General features: G+C 43.9%; 1 protein-coding gene across 2 annotated transcripts; it reads right to left on the bottom strand.

The window, feature by feature from the left end:
* Positions 1–20: 20 nt before the first annotated feature.
* LOC113170925 (atrial natriuretic peptide receptor 1-like) lies at positions 21–27,698 on the bottom strand. 2 transcript variants are annotated; one of them, XM_026373244.1, is made up of 18 exons: positions 15,462–15,593; positions 10,067–13,427; positions 8,800–8,935; positions 8,551–8,635; positions 7,982–8,099; positions 7,670–7,744; positions 7,053–7,130; positions 6,440–6,544; positions 6,252–6,323; positions 5,962–6,124; positions 5,596–5,751; positions 4,084–4,252; positions 3,293–3,925; positions 1,844–1,967; positions 1,625–1,693; positions 1,109–1,283; positions 854–952; positions 21–739 (listed from the first exon to the last, which is right to left on the bottom strand). In XM_026373244.1, the coding sequence occupies exons 2-18, from the start codon at positions 10,094–10,096 to the stop codon at positions 594–596; spliced, it is 2,433 nt and encodes an 810-aa protein (XP_026229029.1). In that variant the 5' UTR covers positions 10,097–13,427; positions 15,462–15,593; the 3' UTR covers positions 21–593. The 2 variants fall into 2 exon arrangements, with proteins under 2 accessions (XP_026229029.1, XP_026229030.1); XM_026373245.1 differs by lacking the exons at positions 21–739; positions 854–952; positions 1,109–1,283; ... (1 more) ...; positions 1,844–1,967; positions 15,462–15,593 and adding exons at positions 23,152–23,287; positions 27,584–27,698 and having other exon boundaries at positions 3,170–3,925; positions 10,067–10,161.
* Between the last annotated feature and the right edge of the window lie 293 nt (positions 27,699–27,991).

Genomic DNA, 27,991 nt, shown 5'->3' with positions numbered 1-27,991 from the left:
TGAATGAGGCTGCAGTAACACCTCGTTCTGGGTTGTTCAACACATTTTACACGTTTAGAAACGGTCTGAACGTCTGGCCTTATGTGTATTCTAATAATCTCTGAACCAACACAGTTTCCATTTTCTGTCCATCCAAACGGACACAGTCTGTTTAAAACTCTTTGCAGCTCTCTGCTCTTTTATTTACATCAGGTTTCAGCCCTTCTTAAGAACAGTTTGATTCGGATTCTGCAGCCTTCACACCAGCTTCTTCTCGTCAATGTCACAAACATCTGTGGTTTTCTTTTTGCAGGTTGTCCACTCGTGCATGAGGAATGTACCGCTACTTCCCTTCTTGTTGTGAAGTATCTATCGAGGTCCTTTTGTTCTCAAATAAACAACCTGGAGGTGTGGAGTCTCCTGCAGGAAAAAGGCAGCCTGAGACATCTGGGGACATTCCTTCATCGGCTTCACATTTCATCTTCTGTTCCCTTTTACAGCACCTCGTCTTCCTTCGTTTGTACCGTAGGTTACTCCTCATTTCTTCATGTGCTTCCTTCTTGCTTCCTTTCCTCTGACTCCTTGTTTTTTTACCCCTTGTCTGAAATGTTTTGTCATTGGCTGTTGCTCTCTCCCAGAAGCCAGTAGGTGGTCATCTTCCCTTTGCCCTTGACGTCGATCTCTCCTCTGAGCTCCAGCTGGAAGCAGTTAAACTCCAGCAGGACGTCGCGAGTCGCCGCCGACACGTGGATCTTCAGCGCTGCACAAACACAGGTACCACATAAATAAGCAAAGTGAAATATCTGAAAGGTTGACATTGTGCTAAAGTAATGTATTTAGTCCCCTAGTAGTTAATCATCTCTGCAGTTCTGACCTTCTCCACTGGACTCCATACGGGACGACGTGTTGACGGTGTCACCAAACAGACAATAACGAGGCATCTTCAGACCCACCACACCTGCACACACCGGACCTGCAGAGACAGTAAGACAAGACAACAAACTACCTGTAATAATCTACAGCGAGACGATCAGCAGCCATTCTAAATCATGGTCTGAGCTTTCACTTAATAAAGGTTTCAAATATGATGTGTTTTTAAAAATGTACGAGTCGACATCCTGTCTCTCACCGCTGTGGATTCCTATCCTCAGTTTCAGCTGCTGTTCTGGTCGGTGGCGGATCTTGAAGGTTCGGACGGCGTCCAGCAGGGCGAGGGCCATGCGGGCGATCTCTCTGCCGTGCAGCTTCCCGTTCCTCACCGGCAGCCCCGACACCACCATGTAGGCGTCACCAATGGTCTCCACCTGGGGGCGCCACAGGACCACAAACACCTGGTTAGTGCCTGCTGAGAGTAATGATACTGAAACATAATCTGTTCAGGCTGAAGGTCCGATTTTCAAATCTGAGAGGCTGCGTTTTCATTTGAAGATATAATATTTATACCTGAGAATCACGTATTTACTCTCCAGTGAAGGAAGTTTAATCTAATCTCAGCTAATGTTGAGTCTTTCGAGCTTAAAATAATAATAATAATAATAATAATAATAATAATAATAATAATAATAATAATAATAAATTATTTGATTAGTTGTTGAACAAACTTGTTAAAACAGGAAATGATCATAGTTCGTGTTGATGTTGTGACCTTGTAAACATCAAAATTGTCGATGATGGCGTCAAAACAGGTGTAGAGGTCATTGAGCAGAGTCACCACCTGCAGGATCAGGACAAGACAGAAAACCACGTGTCACTGTATAAGTTTACTACAACTATAAGAAAACAATGAATTCAATATAAGAATAAATGAGATGTGTCCGAAAACGGACTCCATTCATCCAAATAAAGTCCATCTCATCTTATTCACCTCCAGCGGCGTACTCTCTGCAGAAATCGCCGTGAAACCCACTATGTCACTGAAGTAGATGGTGACGGAGTCGAAGGCTTCAGCCTGGACCGTCTCACCACGTTTCAACTGCTCCGCTACTGAACTGAGAGCAGAGGGCGAGAGAGGTTCAGAACCAGAGAGAGAGAGAGAGGGGTTCAGAACCACAGAGAGAGAGAGAGAGAGGTTCAGAACCACAGAGAGAGAGAGAGAGGTTCAGAACCACAGAGAGAGAGAGAGAGGTTCAGAACCACAGAGAGAGAGAGAGAGAGAGAGAGAGGTTCAGAACCACAGAGAGAGAGAGAGAGGTTCAGAACCACAGAGAGAGAGAGAGAGAGGTTCAGAACCACAGAGAGAGAGAGAGAGGTTCAGAACCAGAGAGAGAGAGAGAGAGGTTCAGAACCACAGAGAGAGAGAGAGAGAGGTTCAGAACCACAGAGAGGAGAGAGAGAGAGGTTCAGAACCAGAGAGAGAGAGAGAGAGGGTCAGAACCACAGAGAGAGAGAGAGAGGTTCAGAACCACAGAGAGAGAGAGAGAGAGGTTCAGAACCACAGAGGAGAGAGAGAGAGGTTCAGAACCAGAGAGAGAGAGAGAGGTTCAGAACCAGAGAGAGAGAGAGAGAGGTTCAGAACCACAGAGAGAGAGAGAGAGAGAGGGTCAGAACCACAGAGAGAGAGAGAGAGAGAGAGGTTCAGAACCACAGAGAGAGAGAGAGAGAGAGAGGTTCAGAACCACAGAGAGAGAGAGAGAGGTTCAGAACCACAGAGAGAGAGAGAGAGAGGTTCAGAACCAGAGAGAGAGAGAGAGAGGTTCAGAACCACAGGAGAGAGGAGAGAGGTTCAGAACCACAGAGAGAGAGAGAGAGAGAGAGGTTCAGAACCACAGAGAGAGAGAGAGAGAGAGGTTCAGAACCACAGAGAGAGAGAGAGAGAGAGGTTCAGAACCACAGAGAGAGAGAGAGAGGTTCAGAACCACAGAGAGGGCGAGAGAGGTTCAGAAACCAAGAGAGAGAGAGAGAGAGAGGTTCAGAACCACAGAGAGGGAGAGAGAGAGGTTCAGAACCACAGAGAGGGCGAGAGAGGTTCAGAACCACAGAGAGGGCGAGAGAGGTTCAGAACCACAGAGAGAGAGAGAGAGGTTCAGAACCACAGAGAGGGCGAGAGAGGTTCAGAACCACAGAGAGGGCGAGAGAGGTTCAGAACCACAGAGAGAGAGAGAGAGGTTCAGAACCACAGAGAGGGCGAGAGAGGTTCAGAACCACAGAGAGGGCGAGAGAGGTTCAGAAACCACAGAGAGAGAGAGAGAGGTTCAGAACCTACGTGGTACGTGCAGTATACTGCGGTACTGACAGTGGTAGTATCTGGTACAGCAGTATACTGCGGTACTGACTGTGGTAGTATCTGGTACGTGCAGTATACTGCGGTACTGACTGTGGTAGTATCTGGTACAGCAGTATACTGCGGTACTGACTGTGGTAGTATCTGGTACGTGCAGTACACTGCGGTACTGACAGTGGTAGTATCTGGTACAGCAGTATACTGCGGTACTGACTGTGGTAGTATCTGGTACAGCAGTATACTGCGGTACTGACTGTGGTAGTATCTGGTACGTGCAGTACACTGCGGTACTGACTGTGGTAGTATCTGGTATAGCAGTATACTGCGGTACTGACTGTGGTAGTATCTGGTACAGCAGTATACTGCGGTACTGACTGTGGTAGTATCTGGTACGTGCAGTATACTGCGGTACTGACTGTGGTAGTATCTGGTACAGCAGTATACTGCGGTACTGACTGTGGTAGTATCTGGTACGTGCAGTATACTGCGGTACTGACTGTGGTAGTATCTGGTACGTGCAGTATACTGCGGTACTGACTGTGGTAGTATCTGGTACGTGCAGTATACTGCGGTACTGACTGTGGTAGTATCTGGTACAGCAGCGCCTCCGCCTTGCGCTTCTCCTCGTGATAAGCCTGAGTTCGTTCCTCCACCAGCTCCTCCAAGTTGTTGGCGTACTGCTCCATACGGGACAGCAGGTTGTCCAGGATGTTGGTCCTCGACTCCCTGAACACACACACACAGTACATGAGTACACACGAAGTACACCACAAGTGTTTTTGTTGTCGTTTGAAAGGAACGAGGGAGAAGAACTAAAAGAACAAAGGTTCAGTTTCCTCCACTGTACAGAAATATTCTCTCCTCCTCCTCGTGCTGATTCGTACTTGTTCTGTTTGCGCAGCAGCAGTCGGATGTGGTTGAACTCTGGTCTCTCGGTCGGTTCTTCGGCCCAGCAGCGCTGCATCAGCTGACCCAACTCGGGACTGTGACTCTGTGGGTCCATGGTCGGCCTCAGACAGGGCCACTCGCCCAGGATCACCCGGTCTACGATCTCTGCAGGTCAGTAAACAGAAACATGATTCATGTATTGTCTGGTTACTCGAACGTTTGAGGCGCCCAGCCTCGTATTAAGAGAACCAATCCCATCAGACTTCTACTGTGGTCACTGGAGGTTGATTCTACTTTAAACCAATGAGAAGTGAAACCCGTCAACACGTCGCTGTTTGTGGAGACTGAGTGAGTGAAGGTCGTCCACCTGCTTCATCAGCACCGACGTCAACACGTCACCACAAAATACAAAACTAAAGCCACAACTGACTCCTCCTCCTCCTCATCCTCTTCTTCCTCCTCCTCATCCTCTTCTTCCTCCTCCTCCTCCTCCTCCTCCTCCCTTCAGCCTCTCAGTCGCTCTCTTCTGTCCTCGTCCTCCATCAGGGAATAATTGCTGGTTGCACTCGTGTCATGCTTTGTATCTAATTCCGTTCATTCAGTCGTCGTCACGACTCGTTCGTCCTACATCCACCTTTGAACTCTGCTTTGTTACTGCTCCAGCCGTAGCAGCAGCAGTTTCCAATCAGGTAAATAACACATTCAGCAAAAGAAGAGGCTCACAAAACATCAATGACAATAATCTGAACTAATAAATTACATGTTGCAGTTGTTTCTTCTTCAGTGTTTGGATTTAGAAAGAATAATTTTCCTGCTCTAATATTTGATCTTACGTTGACGTCAGAGGCCAGACGAGGACGGATAACGTCCATTCTTCTCCACACAGACTGACGTTACCTCAGATCTCGACCTCAGCTGAGGGTCAGTGGTCGGTGAAATCTAATCTTTTCAGCTTGTGATTTCATTTTTCATTTTCTCTATTTTATTCCTGAAGAGACTGTTTTCTCTCCAACAAAAATGAATGTTGGCTACAAAAGCACTGACATTAAATCCCAGAAACATATCTTGCTGACTTTTGTTTGTCCAGCTCAATTGTTTTCCTTTTCACAAGGCGTATTTATTCTGCCATTCAGCCGACCCACCAGGCTGCTAATTTAGTCGGATGTTGCTTATTATTGTTATTATTGAACTGTACTGTAGTTTGACACATTTCACTAAGTTTCAAGTCTCAACTCGGCGGCAGTGATACCAGGGAAAGTGTCTTTTTAGCAAACAGTGGTGAAAATGCATCTCAGGTTGAGGAGTCCTCTTGTCGAGAAGCAATCAAATAGAAAAAGTAAAAGAAGAGAAAATGATATAAGACTACGCAGCTCAACTCCTGTTCCTGATTATCTGGGTCCATATTTAGTGTCTTTCACTGATTTGTCCACAGCATTCGTTCTCAAAGTGACAGAACTATTCAATCTGTAACAGATGCTTTGATCGCCCCCCTGTACTCTGTGTCCCACCTTTAGGGCTCAGTGGGTCTCCCTCCAGGTAAAAGGCTCCTCGTCGTAGCGCCACCTCCTGGAGGATGATGCCAAAGCTGTAGACGTCTCCTTTCTGAGTTCCCTGAGGAGGAGGACACTCCATCCTGAGCAGCTCTGGAGCCATCCACAGCCTCTCTGCAGGGGAGAGGAGATGCATTATGAATGATTTGTAAGACAGGTTTATTGTTTTCTTATTACATCATCAGCAGAGTAAAACTAACCTGGACTGTACATTAATCTGACTTTAACCAGCACTGTTTGCAGCACCAGGTAGCAAAACATTTCAAGTACTGAAGGTTGACGGTGAATGTCTGTGTTCATTGGTCATGTCAGAGAGACACTCACGAGCGTAGTAGGCATGAGCATCCTTCCCTGTGTCGCTCTCAGATCGAAAGCTGGACAAACCGTAGTCTGTGATCTTCAGGACGAAGCGATTGTCAACGACACAGTTGGACGACTTCAGTTTACCGTGAGAGAAGATGACGCTGTTGTGCAGGAACAACATTCCCTGAAGGCAGACAGAGAAGAACCAAAGGTACTCAGCATGTACAGCAAGGATTCACGTGAATACGATATTGTGCCACTGCAGTTACTGTACACAGTGTGGATGTTAAAGACTAAGTACAGGTATGAACCTTGACGATGTCGTTGATGAGAGAATATTTGAACATCCAGTCCAGAGTGATGCTGTCGTTCTCCAAGATGTCCTGAAGACAAAGGATGTGCTCAATACAAACCAACAAGTTCAAACTAGGCAGCTTTTAGACAGACAGACAGACAGACAGACAGACAGACAGACAGACAGACAGACAGACAGACAGACCTGCAGACTTCCCCTGGGGCAGTACTCTGTGATGATACAGATGTTGGGAGGGTCGATGCAGGCGCCAATGAACCTGGTCAGATGTTCGTTCTGAACATCGCGCATCTGCACAGACCAGCAAAAGATTCGATGTTAGTTTTTGATTCCCGTCTCACAGAGGCTGCACATTACAGAACATTATAGTACATCATAGAACGTTATAGAACATCATAGAACGTTATAGAACCATTATAGAACATCATAGAACGTTATATCACATTATAGTACATTATACGTCATTACAGCCACACTACTGTCACTCTAGCTTTTCGTTTGAACTCTGTTTGAACCCTTTAAGCTGCCGAAACGTGCTCATAACCATGGGTATTACTAACTTGCAGAAGATATAGATCATAAGATATTTAGAGTTTTTTTGTTGCTGTTGATTTTAGGCCCTCATCTAATCTGGGTATACATTTAATCCTCCAGATTAACACAAAGAAAACGAGTCATACTGTGAACATCGTGTACACACAGGTAAAAAGTAAAAAGTACAGTTTACTGTGTCAGTACAGAACCTCTCCAACACGTTTTATTTCACTTTAACTGTTGCTGTGTGACTCATCCGACTCACGTGTTTCAGTTCAAACAGGATCTTCCTGTTCAGCTCGATGCGTTTCCTGTTGGTGTATTTAATGGCCGTGATGTTTCCCTGGAAGAACACGAGGAGACGAGAGAAGAAGAGTCACTGAGCTTCAGCTGTAAAACTGTAAAAACCTGATCAAATGTTTTATCTAGGTGTTTTTAAATTCAATTGGTTCTTATCAAGTTGAATTAGGCGTCATCTGTTTCTAGCTTCACCTTATTTAACACACAGTAAATAACGTTTCTGTTCATTATCTGCATTACTTATTTACAGAAGTTTTTTTCTGCTCACATTTGAATGTGTGGTCATGATTAGAATTTGATGCTGTTTGTGCTGATTTTGTCTTTGAGACACTTCCTGCAGCTAACAGGCCGTTTCCTAAACTTCCTGGAAGCTTCCTTAAGTGAAATGTTAAGTGCAAAAACAAACAAGGTTTGTGCATCATTTCCTGTGCGGCAGGAAAGAGCTTTTAGCTTTGAGGAACGGGATGGGGGAGCAGTACTAGACACTGAGCAGAGAACAAACTGCTATTTAGATGGAAATGTCTGTAATTATCGCTGTGGTTCAGACTTCTAACTACAAAAATACACCAATAACACGCTGACCTTATAGTATCCGGTCTTTGCAAAAACCTGCAGGTTTCCATCTCCAGTCATCAGGGAGCCGTAGTTCGAGCCTCTCTGGAGACAGACAGGATCAGAGTGTGTGTGTGTGTGTGTGTGTGTGTGTGTGTGTGTGTGTGTGTGTGTGTGTGTGTGTGTGTGTGTGTGTGTGTGTGTGTGTGTGACACCAACACATTTCAGCCATTAAAGGACAACTACATAGTTACTGTGTGTGTACTGTTTTTTTTACAGTGAGCAAAAGACACAGAATCAAAGTACGACGAGAGAAGAACAGGCTCCTGTGTGAGTGCTGACCAGTGACAGAGTCATCCTGCTGCCGCTGCGCAGCACCTTGTCCAAGTTGCTCATCTGGATGTCTTCCCACGTAATCCTCCAGAGCTGAGCCACCAGCTCCTTCTCCAGCTTCATCCTCCTGCAGCAGAGAGACAGGCGCAGCTTAAAAATCCAACAGGTCTCCTACTAAATATCTTCATAGACACATCCAGGGTTCAGGAATTAGAGACCAGTGTGTCTTTTCTTACACCTTAGACAGTTTGTTTTGGTCTCCCACTGTCGCTGCACTCTTTAGTTAAACCTGTTGTTTTAATTTATTTTACTCCTGGTAACTGAAGCCATGGCATCATACATTTTCACAGTGCATGGAAATGTTGTCTGGACCTACGTGTTGCAGCTGAGAGGGGGATGCTGTCTAGACTCCTCTCAATCCTGGGATAATAACGTTTTTAGAATCTGTTCATTGCTGGCGATTAGAAGCCATTTTCCATTGAAGAACTTCATCTTTGTCCTTGTTACATTACCATAAACTTTTCATTGTGTTAAGTGAATTAGTGGTGAATCATGAAATAATACATTTACATTCTCACCTGTATACGAAGACGGTGATGGTGAGAGTCATGATGAAGATGAAGAAGATCACGATGGAGACCATCTGGTGGATGGTGATCGTTTCTGATGGAGAGAAGAGAAACTTTTCTTAACCTCTGATACAACATTAAACTGTCATGTGAGTAGTGACGTCATCGGGCAGGTCAGGGAGGAAACAACACGCTACTGAAGAAGAAGAAACTGAACAACAAATGTTCGGACTGTGTGAACGGGTTCACTCCACTGACTGGCGAGACAGATGGGGTTGTCGTTCTTGAAGCCGCAGACAGGAACATCGGGAGGACGAACTCCACCCAGCCAGTGCAGATCGGTCCCGGGCACGGCGGTCAGCTGCTCCTCGGAGCTGTTGTAGACCAAAACTATCTGCAACAAAATCACCAGAAAACTCAGCGTTAAGGAGCAGAAGTCATTTGTGCTCTCCTGCTGGTTCTGTTGGAACAGTTCAGACTGATCAGACGCTGTGAGGCTGCTGTGTTTACTCTCAGACTCAAACACATAATTCTGTTTTTCTGCTCCTGGAACAAACTGTTTTTTAACAGATAGAGTGAAAAATGTTTGTGAGTTTCCTACAAATCAAGACGACGTGTTAAAGTTCGTTTTCTTTTACCAACACTCAAAAGATTCTGTTCACCAGAGAAAAAGAAAACCAGCTAATTCAGAACAGATAAAATACAACCAGCACTAATTCAAGTCCAATTCTGAGATCTGTGTTGTGGAGTAAACATTTTCTCACGTCATCGGCAGCACTAGGACGCCTTCATGCTGAGTCTAACCTGCACTACATCAGATGGACGGAGGTGTAATGATGGAGTCTGAGGAAACATCCTGACGGAGGATTTTCAGGATTACAGAGAGACGACAGATCCGACCTTCACACCGAGACGCAGAGGACGAACTATTAGTGTGAAGGAGGCCGACGAAGAGAGAAAACGAGGAGGTGTCACCTCTGACATCTTTCCACTGACTTGTTCGTAATTCCATTTTCTTCCTTTTCATTTTAATAACTGGCTTTTTAATACCCTCAGTTTTGCTTGGAGGCTACAGGAACCACCTCCACCAATCAGAGGGTGAAGCATGAAACCCCAGAGGCGAAACATCTTCTAACCGCTGCTGCGTGTGAAGCAAATTACTGAGTGAATACAGTAATAACTCCATTTAACTGAATAATGACTCCAGGTTTTATCAGTTTAAAGATTCAGTTCAGAGAGAAAAATAACACCTTAATCGAGAGAGGTACTAGAATGGGATTTAGGGTTTTTAGTTCTATTTGTGCTTTAAATATCAGCTGTGAAGAAGGTTTGTGGATTTGAATCATGTGAATAAACAGGATTAAAAACATCGAACACATTTTAAAGAACTGTGATTCTCTGCATGTTTGCAGATTAAAGCAGAACCTTTCCCACCACATGGCTGCTTCTTTAACCTTTAACCCCCTGCTGTCGCCAGTTGTGTGTGTGTGTGTGTGCGTGCGTGCGTGCCTGCGTGCGTGTTCACCTGGAAAGCGCTGGTGTTGGTGTCGATCATGTCCCACAGAGCGAAGTCTGTCTCTCTGTCCCCGTTCTCGTCCAGGTGGACCAGTCCTGTGACACCTGAGGTTCGTGAATGAAGATGTTTTTTTTATTCGGTGTGAATCGAGTGACGGTGAAACAGATCGTTCTGAATCAACACCTGATGATCAACATATTATAACTCTGGACTCGTCTTTCTCTTTAACCCCTCGTTTTGTCCACTAACTCCTCCGTTTACTTCATTTCCACAGACAAACATCAGATCCAGCCAATCATCTGCCTCCGTGGGTACTTCATTGTAGATTTTGGTCAAACTTGCTTATGTACACGTGAAGATGGTGTGTTTTTATTAAATTAGACTGAGAATCTGTATTTAAATTAATTATTTAAAGATTTCACAGAACAACACTGCTCAGAGTCTCAGTGACATCCGCCTGTGCGCTGCTGTGAATGCAAATGAAGCAAACATGGAAGTGAAATCAAGTGGCACAGAGTCAGAGACGGAGGGAGATAAAGGAAGAAAGAAAGGATCCAAATGAATCCTGGAGCAGCTTCCATGAAAATAATCAATATTAGCAGATTAACAGAGCAAGAGGCGAGAACACGCACACGAATACAGGTGAGGAAATTATCCTGAGCTGCGTCAGTGATGATCATTAAACCACCGAACTGGCCTGGATAAAAGTGACGGTGTCAAAAAGAAAATACGTAGATCATTATATTATTATTACAGTTTCAGTAGAAGCATTGATTTGACTTATGTTACAGATATTTTAGGAGTCATTTACTGGTCTTATACATTTTATTAAATCAACATGTTGAGCTCATCTCCATCACAACCAGGCAGGAAGAAAAAAAACAACAACTAATAAACAGACGATTAAATATTGACGACTAAATGAAATCTCCTGCACAATCAGCTGCTTCTGCTTCTGCTACACTACTTCCTGAGGGAGGCTGGGGGTGTTAGGGAGGGGGCGGACAGCATCTCTCAGATCTGAGGATGGAAACAATGAAAATAGCCGAGAGGTTAATTACAGCCAATTAGCATTTAGCATGTGTGTGTGTACGTTGGGAAAGGAGTTAGGGATAAGTGGCTATTAAGAGCCAAATGACTGGTCTCCATGGCAACAATGCAATTAGGAATCGGGAGAGAGGTTAGGGTCAACGTTAGGCAGCGTAAAGACATCAGATCACAGTGAAACAGCAGCTGAACACAGATCTGTAACACGGTGAAGTCGCAGCAGGACACCATCTGAAATCTGTTGCTGCAGGAGACGTGAATTCAGTCAAAAAAACAAAGGTGCTTCGATGGGTTAGTTAAGGGAATTCTAACTAGTACTGGTTTAGAGAACTATTTGGACTTTGTGACACAGTGTGACTTGATCCTGGTGTTAACTACATCACTATAACTCTATAAGGTGAATCTTCGCACTGTTTGAGAGTCACAGGAATTGATCAAGACCCAGAATGACTGGAAACAAAAAGCCAAGAAGAAGCTGAGGATTCGTCTTCATCAGTTCACTAACCTGCCCAGGTGCTCTCACACCTTACTCTAAGACTGAATACCACTCATACTCAGGATGAGCTTCCTCAGGACTTTGTCTTCCCCGACTCCCATACAGTAGTTACCTGAACATCACTGAGGCTCCTGTCAGAGGTGGTCAGAGCGGCTCAGTGATTGGGAGCCGCACTTCCTGTGCAGTAAATGATCTCAGCGAGAAAGACGGAACAATCACAGCAGCTGCAGGAGCAGAACAAGTTGTGATGATAATTTGGATTCGGGCGGAGGCAGGATAATAGGGTCTCTAATTGCAGTTCATCAGAGTGGAGTACTCTTCATCACAAAGTGCTGGCGGATCTTTGGCAGCAGCTTCAGGTATAAAACTGAGTCAAGTCACAATTTGTTTTTCAAACCCTTCAATTCCAAAGTGTCAATGAGCACGTGGTCGAAAGAACGGAACATCTGATCAACAGGAGAGAAGGAAAGAGACAAATGAAAGAGGCGATGAGGTGTGGATTCACTCAGATACACTCTGATAACATGCTGCTCACTTGGTTTCTGTGCAGCAGCACTCGGTTGTGACTCGGTCTTCAGTGGATTTCTCCTTTTTTACTGGACGTTCTATTCAAGCAGCTAATGTTACCAAACTTCTCTCACATGAAACAAACTGCACCAGTTGTCGCTGTTAATGCATCAGCTGACATTAGTGTGTTTTCTGTCTGTATGGCAGCTGAGCGCCTCTGACGTCAGCTGGACCTCAGTATCATCCCCCTTCCTCCTCCTCAGCTTCAGAAACAAAGCGATCTCACAGCCTGTAGATTCTCTCCACTTAAACCCGGCCATATGATGCTTTAATCGACCGATGATGTCGTTTTTCCCATGAGGACCGAGGACGGCGCTGAACCTGCAGCACAGGACAGATCAGTAATATTCCCAATCCATCAAACATGGTGAGAAGTGGCTGTCCATTAGTTAATGGGGGGGAGGAGAGACAGAGGAAGCAGTAATCTGATCTCTCTTCTCTCTCCTATTCATGGTTTCACAGTCCGTCTCCCTCCTTCCTCCCATGTCCAATTTGTCAGGACTTGTATCTCTGATGAAATCACATTACTCTCTCTCCCATCCTCCCTTTCTTTCCATCTCATTCACGCCTTTTGTTTCTCTCTTTCTCACGAACTTGCATTCTTTCTCCCTATATATCATGTTTTTCAAGGCCTGTCACCAATCAGAAAACCAACACTGACAGAAACACGACTTCCCTTAAAAAGATCAGCGAGTGAGTTTAAAGTGAGTCATTTTAAACTGACATAAGAAAAAAGTGTCTCTGTTCCATCACAGCGCCTTCAAACAGAAGATGAAGAACATTAATTTTGTTGAAGTTCGGAATAAATGATTTAGACTTTCAGTTATTCAAATGTCTGCAAACGTCTGTCAACGTCATCACACAGATACAATATTAACCAACCACAGCCAGAGTATTAAGTCCCTGTAATCTGACCTTAAGCAAACACACAGACCAACGAGACACTGACTGCAGCTTCACAGAGGATGGAGACATGATTTCCAAACCTAAATCTAAAACTAATTGACAGATCGCTTAGTGTTTTAATCCTAGTCTCATTTCACCAGACAAACCATACGTGTTCCAGCACAGAGCATGATGGAAGCACGCTGCCGTGTAGGTCTGTGTGTGTACTGTACACGGAAGTCGTCCTGTCGGCAGTTTCATTCATGTAAGCGGACGTTGTGCAGGACGTGCAGTCAACAGCGTCATCACAGTGGATCCTGTGCTGCTTCTGTGGAGGTATGCATGTTGGTACATGGGACATTTCCAGTGGTGCACCTGACAAATGAAACTCGATTTACACACAGGAGGGAAAAGGACATGAATCATTCCTATAGAATCATGATAATATTGGATTAATGCCATTATCATCAAGCTAACAAACCACCATTCTATTATATTATTTCCTAAATATGGGAGATTTTTATGTTAGAAATAAGAAGGATTAGTTTGTAATTGCATCATGTGGTCTGGAGTCATCAGTACACAGACAGTATGATTAGATTTTACTGGACAGTCTGGTAGAACGTGGAATACAAATCATATCTTCTTTAATTTCATCAGCTAAAAGTGAATCAAACGTAAAAAGTCTGCACAGTTGGACAGTTGTTCGTTTCTCGGAGAACCTGTTGATTCCTGCTGGGAATAAACTTCCAACAGAACAGAAACCGTTCTGTCTATTGGACTCTGGAAACGGTTGCCCAGCAACCAGCCTCACCAGGTTTATCCTGAGCATGTCTTCTAAATCAAAGATTAGAACAAGCTGAGAAATCTGGGGTCGGGCTCCGTTACAGCCGGTAAACAGGTTCATCCAACAACAACACAGAGCGACAGGACACGTCACCACAGCAGGTCGTGTTATCTGCAGCCGCCAGAAGGAGACAGAAAATACAGCAAACAAATGAGAGTGTGGCCTCTCTGGTCTGTGCTGCTGTGTCCCCCCCCAGGTGTCATGCATTTCTGCAGAGAGAATGATTCTTTCATTTGAGGGAAAACAACAGAATGGTTTTTGAAGTGGGAGCAGCACTCGGGCAGCGACTGGAATGGGTTTGAAATGTGTTTTCTCTGTGATGGAGAACTGGCAGCCGTCCTCTCCCACTGCAGCACGAGGTTTACATTTCACACACCGTCCTCTAAAGAAGCCGTCTGAATGACATCTGATCCTGTCTGATAAAGAACTAAAGGCCTGTGCTGCCCATAGAGGAGCGCTGTCATTTCCTGTCAGGTGAATGAGGGTCCACTTCTGTAGCAGATAGGAAGTCAGGGTGCTTCAGCGTGACGTCAGGACTTTGTGTGACGTTAAACCCGACATTTGTTAGACGCTTAATGTGTCTCATGTATTATATAACAGAGCAGGAACATTACACCCAGTAGCTCTGGTCGTTGGTTTGCTTTTGTCCTGATTATGTGTAGTGTAGTGTGGGAGTGATGATGTAAGTATTTGCTGTAGTTGACCTAATATTTAACAGACGTATTTCTCACTTAGAGACATGAGAGTTATTTACGAGCCCACTGTCCTAACAGTAGTGTCCGTTTCACTTCTGACAGAAACGTCATCTCGGTTGGTTTGGATTGAATTAAATGAAGCCTGACATGAAACTAACAGTGATGGAGGTGTGATCCGGCTGATCTCTGCAGCAGCTTCTAAAGAAAACCTCCTGATGACACGTCGTAATAAAGCACACCTGCTGCCGAGGCAGAGAAGCAGCTAATGTGAAGGGGGAGAAGTGATTTCTGAATCTAAAAACGTCTTCGTGATGAATAATGAAAACATCTGCATGTGTTCGTCTCACACAGGACAATCACATCTGATTGCTTCTCCGACACGTCTGGATCATTTAGCAGGAAGAGAAAGCTGCTGCATTCACACGATCTGCTGTCAGTCTCCAGGATCAAAACTGAGCAATGAGCGAGTTCCCGAGAATCCAGGTGACCATGACATACATAAGATCCTGATTCAAAACTGCACGATGCCGTGTGGTTTGTGTGATGTGGAGAGATGCTGCTGCAGCCTCATGTTCTCTAAGCACAAAAGAGACGAACCTGTCAGAAATCACCGACTGCTGTTCGTTCATTCAGTGAACTGTTGGAGCTGCTGTGGTACAGTACGTGAGAGCAGGCTTTAAAGAGATCAGCAGAGCTCAGTAAAGACACCGTTGGACTATTGATTTAAAGGAATCGATTGGTCATGATACTAATTCATATGGTCAGGTCAGAACAGCTCAGAAAACATCAGCAGGTCATAAAATCTACAAACTGAAGACATGAGAATAAATAACACTGTTCTTCTTGTTTCATCACTCATTTTTTTACCCCTTCACTCTTTTCACCAGATGAACTCTGCAGCAGGACAACGTGAACTCAACCGTCCAGAGAATCCCTGAAGGAAACTCTTCACAGCTGCAACTGGAGAGGAACAGGACACGTGATGGAAGGTTGTATAAAAATTAACCAAGGTTACTTACTACAGTTCATTTATTGAGCATCTGACTGCAAACATGTGAAAAGAGCTGTAATAAAAATAAAACATTAACTACAGTGTACAAGTCAGTAGGACTATATCAAACGTAAATGATCAGACTATATAGATTTTATTTGACATCAGACGACAAACCATAAATCTGATCTATCTGAAGAACGGCTTTAAGAGCACAGTCTGAACAGGAAGGGTTCAAAGACACGTGCACGGCCTGTCTTCATTCTGAAATCTGGATATTTTGAAGTCCATTCAACCATAAGGCCACAGGAAGAGGCTAATGTTACCATGGTTCCGTGAAGTCTAAAATATCTGAATTGATCTACTGTACGTTTTGTCCCGACAGTTTCAAGCTTTAGAATCATCATTCAACCTGTTGAATGACACGTCTCATTGTAATTATCAGCTCAGACCAGAGAGAGAGACAGACGTGACGCTAACGGGCGGGGTAAAAGCCACGAAGTGACGGACGTCCACAGCAGTGAAAGGACAAACAGGCGCGCGAGCAGAGATAGGAGACAGACAGAGGAACAGAGGGCAGCGGGTGGAGGTGAAACAAGGACGAGAGCTGCAGCTCTGAAAGGCGCGAGGAGACGGGAGGATCTGGTTTCACACGATTAGATTTCCAGGCTATTTTTGGGGGTCTCCTCCGGGCCGCCCTACAGGGCCTTCTGACAATGAGACGAGGAGACGAGAGAGATCAGATCTCTGTCAATAACAAGAAGAGAGTCTGACAGCAGGATGCTGCTGTGACTGAGTGACAGACAGAAGATGGAAAAACCCCGACAGGGCTGGAACAGAGCTGATCGAGGTCCAACTTTACTTTTACTCCACTCCCACTGGAGTACTGTACGTTTTACTAAATAACTGTACATTGTTATTACACAGCTTCAGTTCCTTTACAGAACTGATAGAAGCTGATTTCTTATTATGGACGGAGCTGCTGGGAAAAGTTCATAATGTCCTTTAAATCAAAGGATTCATCTGTGAAGAGTAAATTTACCATTTAGGCTTTGGGTATTTCCTGGGTTCAATCTTTGCCTTTCAAACTGTAAATTGAACCACCACGTTTCTGTATTTAGAAGATTTTTTTCCAGGAAATTTATGTAACATGTTTAGAAATCGTGGATGCTTGAAGCGAAGACATCGGCACCGTGCTCTCTGGGGAAGGTGAACAAATTTAATAGAACTCAAATTCATTTCTAAGATGTGGTGTCATGAACCACAGTGAAGAACAATCTAAAAATCACAGGCTGATGTTTATTAAAGCTGCATGAAGCAATTTATTCAACAAATTGAAATATTTCCCTGCAGCTCCAGCTTATTGTCGTCGTTTTAAGCTGAGGTCACAGAGCACGGCGACAGCAGAGGCGCTAATGGAGGAAGGATGGGTGGAAAAACAGAGTTGAGAGGCAGGTTTGAAGAGGGAGGAAAGAAATGAAGAGCAAGACAAATAAACTGAGTGAACAGCAGCTGACCATGAAGTCACCTCCAGCTACACGCAAAAGCTCTTAAACTAGATGTAGTAGAAAACGGAAACACGGATGACATTATCGGCTTTTTCTTCTTTTCTTTTTCAGCCGTGTTTTGTGTGTTTAGCACTGCATTCACATGTTCTAATGTATTAGACTAGAAAAGCAACAGGCAGGCAACATTTTAAAGGAGAAAAGTGAAGCTTTTTATTAACTGTAAAAGAAATATCAGGTTTTATTGTTATTATTATTACTACAGGTAGAAAACTGTGAAAGGCTGTGGCGACAATAAGCAGCTTAAAGGATCCACAGGATGTAGCTCAAAGTCCAGCAACATGTGGACGATCCATCGAGGCACGTGCATAAAATAAGACTGAAGTAGTAAAGGTCATCGGGTCACCTCACGTTAATCACTTACTGTAAATATGTATTTAACGTACCTGCACAGCTGCAGCTGACCCATCCACACACACACACACACACACGCACGATAACAACCCCACATACGTCACTCACACTGTTTAAATCACAGAAACAGTGAAACGGGGGGTTTCCATTAGAAACTTTTACCGTGACACAGCTGAGATAGATTCAGTCTGAGATGTGTGTCACATTCAAAGGCTAGGTAAACACCATCATCATCATCCATCATCTATTGTCCTGGAAGAGTCAACTTCCTCTGACTAACTACCGTCCTCCTTCAGTCACCACTCACACTGGTGACCTTCAAAATAAAAGAACCTCAACCCTCAAACAGCACAATGTCAACAGAGAGATCCAGAAACAGCTGGAGAGAGTGATGGACAGTTTGTGTCTTAGGTGTAAACAGGTAAATGGAAAACACACAGAGAGAGAGGAGACAGTATCTGTGTGTGTGTGTTTTGGAGAAGTTACAGCTGACGTTGGTGGAGTTTCCTGTCATTCATCAAATGGATCGACAGAAACCTCCCTTCACTCGCTCAGTAACAACTGCAATCACTCTGTCAACACTCGCACCCACAACCCGTCAGTGCAGCACAGCATAAAACAGCAGATGGTCTCATACTAAAACACTGAAGAACACCACGAGTGTCTGTCCTCTCATCAACTATAGGAGCCGTCACTTTAAACTGTGTTTTCACCTGAATCTCATGTCAGGAAATTTGGCTGTAGTTCATTCAGCTGGTGCAAAATCCACAAACCACACGAAGTTGAAATAAAAGTGATCTGAAGGAGGAACTTCTGCTCTCCAACAGAGCCATGTGCCTCCCACCTGCGTCGTATTAATAGACTGCTGAACACGAGAAGCATCAGGACGAAGTGGAAACGATTCCTGTGACGTCTCCTCCTGCAGAGGGTGGAAACGTGCTTTCAGGGCAGAGAGCCGAGCTGATCTCTGATCTCTGCTGTCGGCACAAACGAGCCCAGGAGGCCGAACGCTGCCATTTTCTCTCCCTCTCCGTTTCCTCTCCAGGATCCTGAGGAGGGGAAACATCTGCTGTGCCCCCAGAAACCAAAAGAACCAACACAACCCATGTTGTGTTTCCAGTCGTAGTGACGTCAGCAGTCAGATGCATCGTGGTGGAGCTGTGGAGAGTCAGCATGAACTGTTCCTACAAACATGAAGGTCGAGCTCACACAGAGGAAGAGTTGAATCCAAAAAGACCAAATCAAATTTGTTCCTCCAGCAGAAAGTGAGGAGCAGATGGTGAACGATGTTTGAGCAACGACAGTAACAGACCAGGAACCAGGAAAACCAGCAAACGGACACGAGCAGTAAAGGGAACAAATAGAACCTACCAGTTCAGTACGATCAGGTTTATTCACTACTTCACACATCTGAAGACGGATATTCAACTACCATTTACATATCATTAATGCAAAAATACATTTAGGTCTATTTCACCCAGTCAGTGGGAGAATGAAACACTATCGAGTCCATTCCAGAGACCAACACACACCAATAGTTCTAAGACACTCAACACTTGACAGAGATTTAGAATTTATAATATAACATGCAGGACTTCACGGCTCACTAACTACTGTACCTGCCGTCACAGTCGGACAGTAGAAATGTGTGAAACCAATCTACCATGCATGTAATTTGCTTCAGCTTGGACACTGTATTGCAGAAAAACTATATTTGCGCCATGCGTCAGTTCACCTGCTGTGAAGAAAGATCGGCTGCTTTCAAACGGAACAAGGACTGTGGGTTTTCTTTTGTCCCCCAAACACAGACGCATCGGTCTGAAAACACCACATCTCCTTTGTGTTTTAAGTAGATGTGTGTATTTTAAAAAGCGCGTGTGTGTGTGTGCAGCTAATATATGGATGGAGGTGGTAACAGAAACTGTGTGGTTTTAATTAGAGAATCCTGAACAGTGTGTACAAGCAGGAGTGAACGCTTCCCTCCACCCACAGCTCAGACGGAGAGAGAAACATCTACAAATACTAAAATCTAGTTTTGCTGTGTGTAAATTAGTTTTAAAGTATAAATCCAAATGTTTCAGTTCTGTCGTATCATATGAAAGTGCTGTGTAAATTCAAGTCAGTAAACCTGCAGAGAGGTTCAATGAGTTGCATCATTTCCTGGATCCTACATCAGATGTGAGACATCAGGACGGGGGACAGATGGACGGGGCTGAGACCGACTCAAAGCTCCAGGGTCGGCTCGGTTTCACTGAAACTGTCCAAAGGAGCCTTTCAATTTAAAATACAAACACAATCATGTCTGGATGAGGCCACAGAGCAGGTTTAGTTCCAGTTGTGCACTGGCAGAACATTCTGCGTCAGCTGGACTCGATTCATTCTGGGTCTGTTTGTGTTTCACATTTCCACATTTGAACCGGGACGTGCAGAGACGGAACCGACTATTTTTAATATGAACTCTTATCACTCCTTCACACCTCCTCTTCTAATCGCTCCCTTTATTGTTGAGAGACTGAATGAGTCATTTTTGTTCCATTACACATCAGAACAGACCACCTCTGTTTACTTTTAGTAGAGATCATCTGGTTTGTGTTTCCTGAATCAAACAGTGATGGATGATGTTTTAATCCAGCTCTGCTTTTCCTCTGGAGGTCAGAGGGCACGACCACAAACATAAGCTGATACTTTCTGAGGTAAAACAAAAATGCACGAATCTCTGCAGAACTCTTTATTTTAACGAGACTCAGACCATTGAGCACGGAGCGAGGCACGACGGCAGGCTTGACAAATGATTCAGAGAGATTTTTAAGACCTGACTGCAGAAAAGAAATAAAAATCAGCCCAGGAGAAAACAAACTAAAATGAAAAGATGACGCAACAAAGAGACTAAATGAAGTTTGTGTATCTGTTTTTTAATGTACTTTACATTTTTATATGTGCTGTTGGTGCACAGTAGCAAGAAAACGTGTATGAACCATGTGACCTGCTTATCTAATCACAATTATGAACAAACACTATGTGCTCAAGCAAATAACTGTTGTGGTGGAAAAAGTAAGTGAACACTTCAATAAATTAAGAAATTAAAAACAGTTTGAACCTTCAAGAGGAATTCTGAACCACTGTCTGTTTTTTTTTTTAGGTAAAAGTACAAAGGAGAATTTCACATGAACAACTTTATTGCATTTGCAATTCAAACAACAGCCTAGAGAAGATATGCCTACATTACTGTGATTTGTGGGTCCAACACAGACACATCTGGAACAGGACAAACTGCCTGACAGAACATATCAGAGCTACTACAGGGTTTTGTCTCCAAAGACACCTCAACAAGGAGCTAGGAGGAACCGGGAATCGAACCACTGACCCTGGGGTTCGTGGACGACTGCTCTAGCCCTATTTCCAGTTTAAAGTCACATAGTTCATTTAAAATACACAAAACTCCCACAAAGAGGTCTAAAACAAACCAAGACCAACAAACCAGACTCACTAAATGAATTCTACTTGTGTTGCTGTTTCAATCCGGGCCTTTCTGCGTGTGTGCTCGGGACATCCTACTACAGACTATCTGGAGGTCTTTTGACATCGTCTGTGCAGCACTTCACCATCCAAACCCTCAGAGTTTGTCTCGAACAGCAAATGAGGTTTGATTTCCTGCCGAGTCGATATCGGAGCAGAACATACTGCACATTCTTGAAAGGTTGCAGAGAAACCTGGCATCAGCCGAGGTTGCAGCTTTAAGATAAGAGGTCTGAAGAGGGAAACGGCACAAAGAGCCCAACAGAAGCCAAACAGCAGGAGAGAGTCGGGCCCGAGGTTCAAGGTCCAGATTTAGCAGAGAATCCAGAACCTCGGGTTACAGTAAGTTGGACGTACAGTGGGTCGGTCCAAGCCGTGGACCGACCCACTGTACGTCCAACTTTAATCTATCGTTCCCATTTTGATTCTCTGGTTCCAGTGTTATCAAGATGTTTAAAGACGTCACTCTCTGGGAAACAGACAGAATTCACTTCTCTCTAATGCTGTGCAGAGTAAATGATTCCTCACTTGACATCATATCATAAGATGCATGTGATCAATTACAGCTCAGTGCTCAGCAGACGTTTAACGTTTCCCTAAAGTTCCCTCACATCACAGAGTGAATCAGGAAAATATCAAGATTAACGGACACGAGGAGGCCGAGTGGGGCGGCCGCTGCTCCTTAGACACACACCGAACCTCAGATTGCTCCGAGTGGTCCGGCCTTCACCCTGCACAGTAGCTTATCGTCATCAGTTCGTGCAAATGGGAGCAAAGAGGAAAAGAAAGCGCTTTGGACAAGATCATTCTGTAAATGCAGTAATTTACACACATTTTACCGCCTGCCTTCTCAAAATGTGCTCAACAGTGAACAGTTTTCACCTCCACATCGTTCTCTCTGCATTTCTACATCCACAAAGTTCCTGATGTGAAAGTGTCTTCAGGAAGATAGAAGACGATTAGTAAAGACTGAAGCCATAAGCAGAGGAACCCCCGTCCTTCACCTATTTAAAAAGAATCGCACAGAGAAAGCTCTTGATTTTTTCTCCGATTTAAAAATAGCGTCTCTCCCACAGGAGCTCATCACCTCATGATAATAACCTTGACAGCACATGGCAGCGAGTTTGACCTCAGCGTCAGCAGTCACTTCACATGAGTGGGTGTCCCGATTCTCAGGTGGGAACGATTCACTGTGGAGCAAAGCACTTCACAGCTTTTTGTGTGTGTGTGTGTGTGTGTGTGTGTGTGTGTGTGTGTGTGTGTGTGTGTGTGTGTGTGTGTGTGTGTGTGTGTGTGTGTGCACTAATTTAAGGCCGAGTGGAAATAAAACTAAATGACACCTGTCCCTCTCCCTCTCTCTCTCAGTGTGCTCAGGTGAAGCGAGGGGTTCAACTCCAACCAAACCACCAATGTTACAGCTGCTGATTAACCACAGATCACGGACAGAACCAACAACAAACCCTGATTCACAAATAGCACATAGCATTTATTAAAATGAGTCCAGCACCACATCAGACACATTCTCCAGCACATGCACTGAATTTTCTGCTTTAATAAAACTTAATAAACGACTTTCTAACAAACTCTTTAAAAACCATCCTGCCAGCGTTGACCTTTGAGCGAACCGTACGCTGTCGACAGTGAAATGGACAAAGATAATACAGAACCTGTGTCTAATTTTAGACTTCAGTCTAAACTCACACATGAAATGGTTCCTGCTCTTGAAAACTAAGGGTTAAATTAATGTGCTTGCTCTTATTAGAAGGTAGAGCTCAGTACTTTACTGTTAAACTTGTTAGAATTAGTTATAGTGATACTGAACATAGCCTGTAACAGCCTCAAACCACCATGTTCTTCATAAATACTGTCGTATTAATAAGATGACGTGGTTAAAACAACATTCTCCTTTTCTTTAACTGCTTCTGTTCATGTTACCAGTTTCCTCCTGCTCTCAACACGGCCGCTCAACCAGTTACTTTCAATAGTAAAGAAGTAACAGAGAATTTAGATTTACGATGCGAAGCCTGTTCCTCAGCCTTATGATGAACACTACTGCAGAACAACCAGCTCTTCTGTGATATCTCTGAGCACAAACAGACGTGAAGCTGCATAAAAACGTTGATGCACTGACCGTGGAAGGTTCGATTCCACATCCTCTTGGTGACGTCTTTGCCTGGAGGCCGAGTGCCGGACGTCGACATGGTCTCGTTCAGAGCGTGAGTGTAGAGCATCAGACCGTCGTAGAAGCCTCCGGCTATAATGTTCATCTGAGAGAAAGCAAACAACAAATTATCAGTGGATCAGATTCACTTCACTTCATCACGTTTCTATACAACATCAGCTTAGAGTCCTAGTGAACCTTTAAAGGTCGGCAGCACACAGCAGATTCGTTTGAGCAGCTCACACAAGTGGAGGGTTTAAATAAATAGAAGAAACTCAACAACCCAAAGTAACCACACTTATTTCTGCGGCTACTTCAGGCTCCACTCTTTTGCTTTAGATTATCCTCCAGATGTTGAACCTGTGGGGACAGAGCATCAGTGAGATCCAACAGCGATGCCAGGAGATGAGATCTGGCTCACGGCGTGCAGCGTTTCAGTTCATTCAGGTTTTGGATGGAGCCGAGATCACAGCTCTGTGGAGACAAGTCAACTTGTTCCACACCCGAGAGCTGGCGTTGTGCACGGAGACCCACAAAGTCGCTGACACGATGTTGGAGGAACCTCCCCTCTGCAGTAATCATTTAAAAAAAAAAAAAAGGCATGTGAACAGAGAGTGCACACGAACGGTCTTATTTGGAGAAAACAGTGTGAACTTTGCTGCATTTACATTTAGTCACTTCATGAATCTTGGGAAAAAAGTCAGATAAAGTACTGAGAATGAATCCATGAAGCACTGTGGTGATTTGACTGTTATTGGAGCCGACTCTGATGCACATGTAGACCAGAAAAGACAGGAGTAAGGCAGATACAGACAGAGCTTCACCTATCAGATTCTGATTTAAGAAAAGAACAGGGCTGGAACAAGACAGAGGGGAATTCGTAGTAAAACGTCTTTTAGATGGGAAGAGGTTAAAATCCCAAAGCAGAAGAGGATCTGAGTGAACTATTGTCCTCTTGCTGCAGCTACTGTACAAAATAGATTTTTGTTTCAGTGTCTCACTCAGTTTATATTGATCTAAACCCGTCGAGATGCTGAATATGCAGAAGCATCTCACAGAAACCAGAGTTGAAGGGATGAAACAACAGTTCTACCAAAGTTTGCAGCTGATTTCAACACAAATCTCAACTTTCCCTGCAGTTCAGACCTGAACTTGTGACCTGTGCAGCATGATGAGCCTTTAACTGTAATAACTCCCTGATGATGCCGGCTGAACACGGTGCTTCAGCAGTCATCATTTGCTGCCCTGCAGCTCGATGCTCTGGTTAATGGTCAAAAAATAAAAGGCTAAAAATTGCAGAGCTCATGCTCCTTATGTCACCGCTCATCTGATCCCATTTAATGAGCGTGCTCCAGTGTGGCGGCTGAGATCAGCTGCAGACACCAAAACACCAGAAAACAGAAAACAACCAGAAGATTTTAGACATTTTTCCAAAAAGTTGAAATAAACAAATGTTAGAAAACGGGCAGCGTGTGATGATGTGATGATGGTCACACGTCTGCACAGTCAAAGGTCATGTGTAGTTTCTGAAGTCGGAACAAACAGATGGTTTATCACACGTGTCATTGCTGCGTTTGCTGCCGTCTGCGTTTCCTAATGTCGCTTGTTTCCTTTGATGTATCCTGTTTCTCCACAAGCATCATCTTATTATATCACGTCTGTGTGTGTGTTAACAACATTAGTGTCCCTCAGCTGCCTGTCTGCTTCTGATTAACTGGCTTCACTGAGCTGCCAGACACCCTGCACGCTGATTTCTCAAACGACAGCTGAGAACAGTGTACTTTTGAATTTAGAGGGCTGCAAATTAAAACACAGACTGAGGCCTCGATATTTAACACAAAGTGAAAGAGTCTTAAAGAAATAAAACCACCATGACACCTGGGTCGGTGAAGATCTAGAAGACCTGTTTGAATTAATGTGACAGTCGCCATGAAAAGCTCAACATTCAGCACGTCGAACCCAGATGATCCACTGGAGAAACAGGAAGCAGAACTGCTGTTGGAGACGCAGCAGGTTTTAAACAGGGCGGATAATTAATGGTTTAGCTGCGTGATATTTGAAGACCTCAGATTCTGATTCAGTCTGTGGACATCCTGCACCTCCACAGGCATCAGAAGCATCAAACCTATTGTATCATGATGTCTCTCCACCTAGCAGGTGATACGAGACGACATCACTTTGGTCTAAGGAAAGCACCAAGTCTAACTTGGTTTAGACCATCGGGGTCGGGAAAGACTGACGTTCTAGACACACGACCAACGTCCAAGTTCGTCCATTTACACAGCTGGAACCCGAGGAACCGAGTTCAACAGTTCCTTGATTGATTAAATGGTGACGAGGAGCCGACATTCACACCGAGAGGCCCGCAGAGGACATCAGGAGGGACGAGGACGAATCACCGACACAGATCCTGGAACTAAAATCACTGGTGGTTTAAACGTTGCATCAACAGATGTAGACGCTTCAGTAAAACTCATTTTACACATCTCAGAAATGGAAAAGTTGTTTTTTTTCTTCATCAACTGGCAAAGTACCGTTTCCACTGCAAACTGTTTAGATGCTAAGTCAGGCCCCAGTGATTGTGGATTCTGTGACTGGTTTGAGCACAAAATGGGACAGCTATGGTTTAGTTCCTGACTAGCAGTATAGGCGCTGATGGTCTCCACCAATAATTACATTTGTTCAGTTTGTTGAGATGTGAGTTCTGTAAGTTTAGTCTTTTCTGGTTTGTCTCTGGTTTAAAGATCATTTTTGGTGCGACGTGTCTCCACATATTAAGCTACACTGCTGTGAGTGACTGTAATATAATTCCTCTGTGTGGATGTAATGCTGCTGATAATTTGTACACGCAGGAAAGTACTTCCCAAAATGTGGATGCAGTAATAAATGTACTACTGATCGTTGTCTTTGAGGATTCAGCACGACACGTCGTTTATTATACTAAAACTGCTGAATCATATTATTACTACTCTTTGTTTTAGTCTACTGTTAATCAGTAGCAGTGCAGTCCAATACGGGCCCCTAATGCCAGCAGCCGAGGGGCCTCATTAAAGACGAGCATTGAACCTGTTGGATAAATGAAACTGATTAAAACAGCTCAGAAATTTAAACGCGTGGCTCAAGTAATAGAAGTAATGAAGTATAGAAGTATTTATACTCGGGATTCAAATGGCAGAATTTCTGAAAAGGTCACACAAGGTCTGTGTGAGCTCCACATCAGGGTTTAGTGTTTTCAGATTCTGGTTGGTTGTTTATCAAGATTTGACTTCTAAACTGTCAATACATGTTTCACACACTCACACCTTCGAAATATGTCCCCCCCCCCCAACACACACACACACACACACACACACACACACACACGGCTGAAGACATGGTGTTATTATCAACGCAGCCTTACATTTGATTTCCCAAACTCTCAGAGGAAACGTGCTTCCTGCTCACAGTAACAGAAAAATACAAAGTTTGGTCCAAACTAACATATCTTTAATTTCCATTAATGAAATTAAAATTCTTTTCAATCTTTTCAATTTAACTTGAGATTCATACTTCATACAAATCAGGTAAAGTCTCTTCTTCTAACCTTTCTTGAAAACTAAAAGTGGAGCATGTAGTCATCATGCAGGTGCTCCTCAATAAAAACATCTCATTATGTCTTGAAAAATCCCAAGATGCACATTAAAAGTCTAAAGGACCCCAAAGCAAAATAAGACGTCTCACGTGTGTGTGTGTGTGTATGTGTGTGTGTGTGTGTGTGTGTGTGTGTGTGTGTGTGTGTGTGTGTGTGTGTGTGTGTGTGTGGAGCTGCTATTATTTTACAAGCTGTCATCTTTATTCCAGTGGGTAATCTCAGCACTGACTTGTATTCTCTCCCTTTCTTTCCATCTTCTGTGTGCAGGTCTGTCTGTGTTTGTCATGTTCAGCCTTTGTGACACATGAAGCGACAGGATAAGATCAGGAAACTACATTATCTCCTCCAAACTGAACTGACTCAGTCCTCCAGCTGCTCCAACAGCTCTAATTACACATTTGCATAACATTACGTTTTTTCCATCTATACAACATTGATATTATCCAGTCTTTTCATTGCCAGGTGTTTAATGTTTAATAGGCCAATTTCCTCAAATTTAATAGAATCCCATTTGTCTTTGTCCCCAAGCTGAGATTTAAGGTTTCTGTTTGTCTAAAAAACAAAGCGGAGCCTTCAAGCATCAGTCCACGTTCATCTCGGACGTTTCTGAGAAATAACTACAGTAAAAAAAGGTCCTGTATTAATTCTGCGACGGGTTCACACAGTTCATCACGTCTTAGTAGCAGTAGAGAAAAGCTTTCTCATTCCATGGCATCTAAAAATTCATTTTATCATCATGCTCACTGTGCTTAACACACACACACTTCTCACCAGTGAGTCCTTTATGGTGTAGTTGAACATCATCTTGGCGTCCGTCTTCAGGTTGTTGACAAACTCTCTGTACTCGGGGTTCTGAGGCTCTCGGTACGTCAGGATCTTCACATTCTGAAAACAGGAAAAGGAGGTTTTAAAATAATCACTGTGGAAATGTTAATCTCCAAAATAATTCTCCATCAATAGGAGATGAAATGAACACAACTGAAAGAGAAGAAGCAACGGTTTCCTCATTTTCTCTGTTTGCATTTGGAAGAGAAACAGTAAAGGAGTTGTTGCTCTGTGCTCGAATCCTCTGAATGTAACAGGTTGAAATAACTTAACAGCACGTTCCTCTGTCACAGGCAGCGAGGATGACCGATCTTTTCATCAATCAATCATTAACGTGTCACATTTGTGAGTTAT

The sequence above is a fragment of the Anabas testudineus genome, chromosome 16 (genome assembly GCF_900324465.2).
Source record: "Anabas testudineus chromosome 16, fAnaTes1.2, whole genome shotgun sequence".
Taxonomy (NCBI): domain Eukaryota; kingdom Metazoa; phylum Chordata; class Actinopteri; order Anabantiformes; family Anabantidae; genus Anabas; species Anabas testudineus.
This window is presented reverse-complemented; position numbering and strand designations above follow the sequence as displayed.

What these genes read in the sequence shown, in the direction of transcription:
- LOC113170925 (XM_026373244.1), bottom strand. Translation starts at nt 10,096, where the DNA reads ATGATCGACACCAACACCAGCGCTTTCCAG. An exon ending in TGCTCATGCCTACTACGCTC is followed by an intron (nt 5,752 to 5,961) that starts GTGAGTGTCTCT and finishes TCTCCCCTGCAG; the next exon opens with AGAGGCTGTGGATGGCTCCA. An exon ending in CAGAGAGTACGCCGCTGGAG is followed by an intron (nt 1,694 to 1,843) that starts GTGAATAAGATG and finishes CTGATCCTGCAG; the next exon opens with GTGGTGACTCTGCTCAATGA.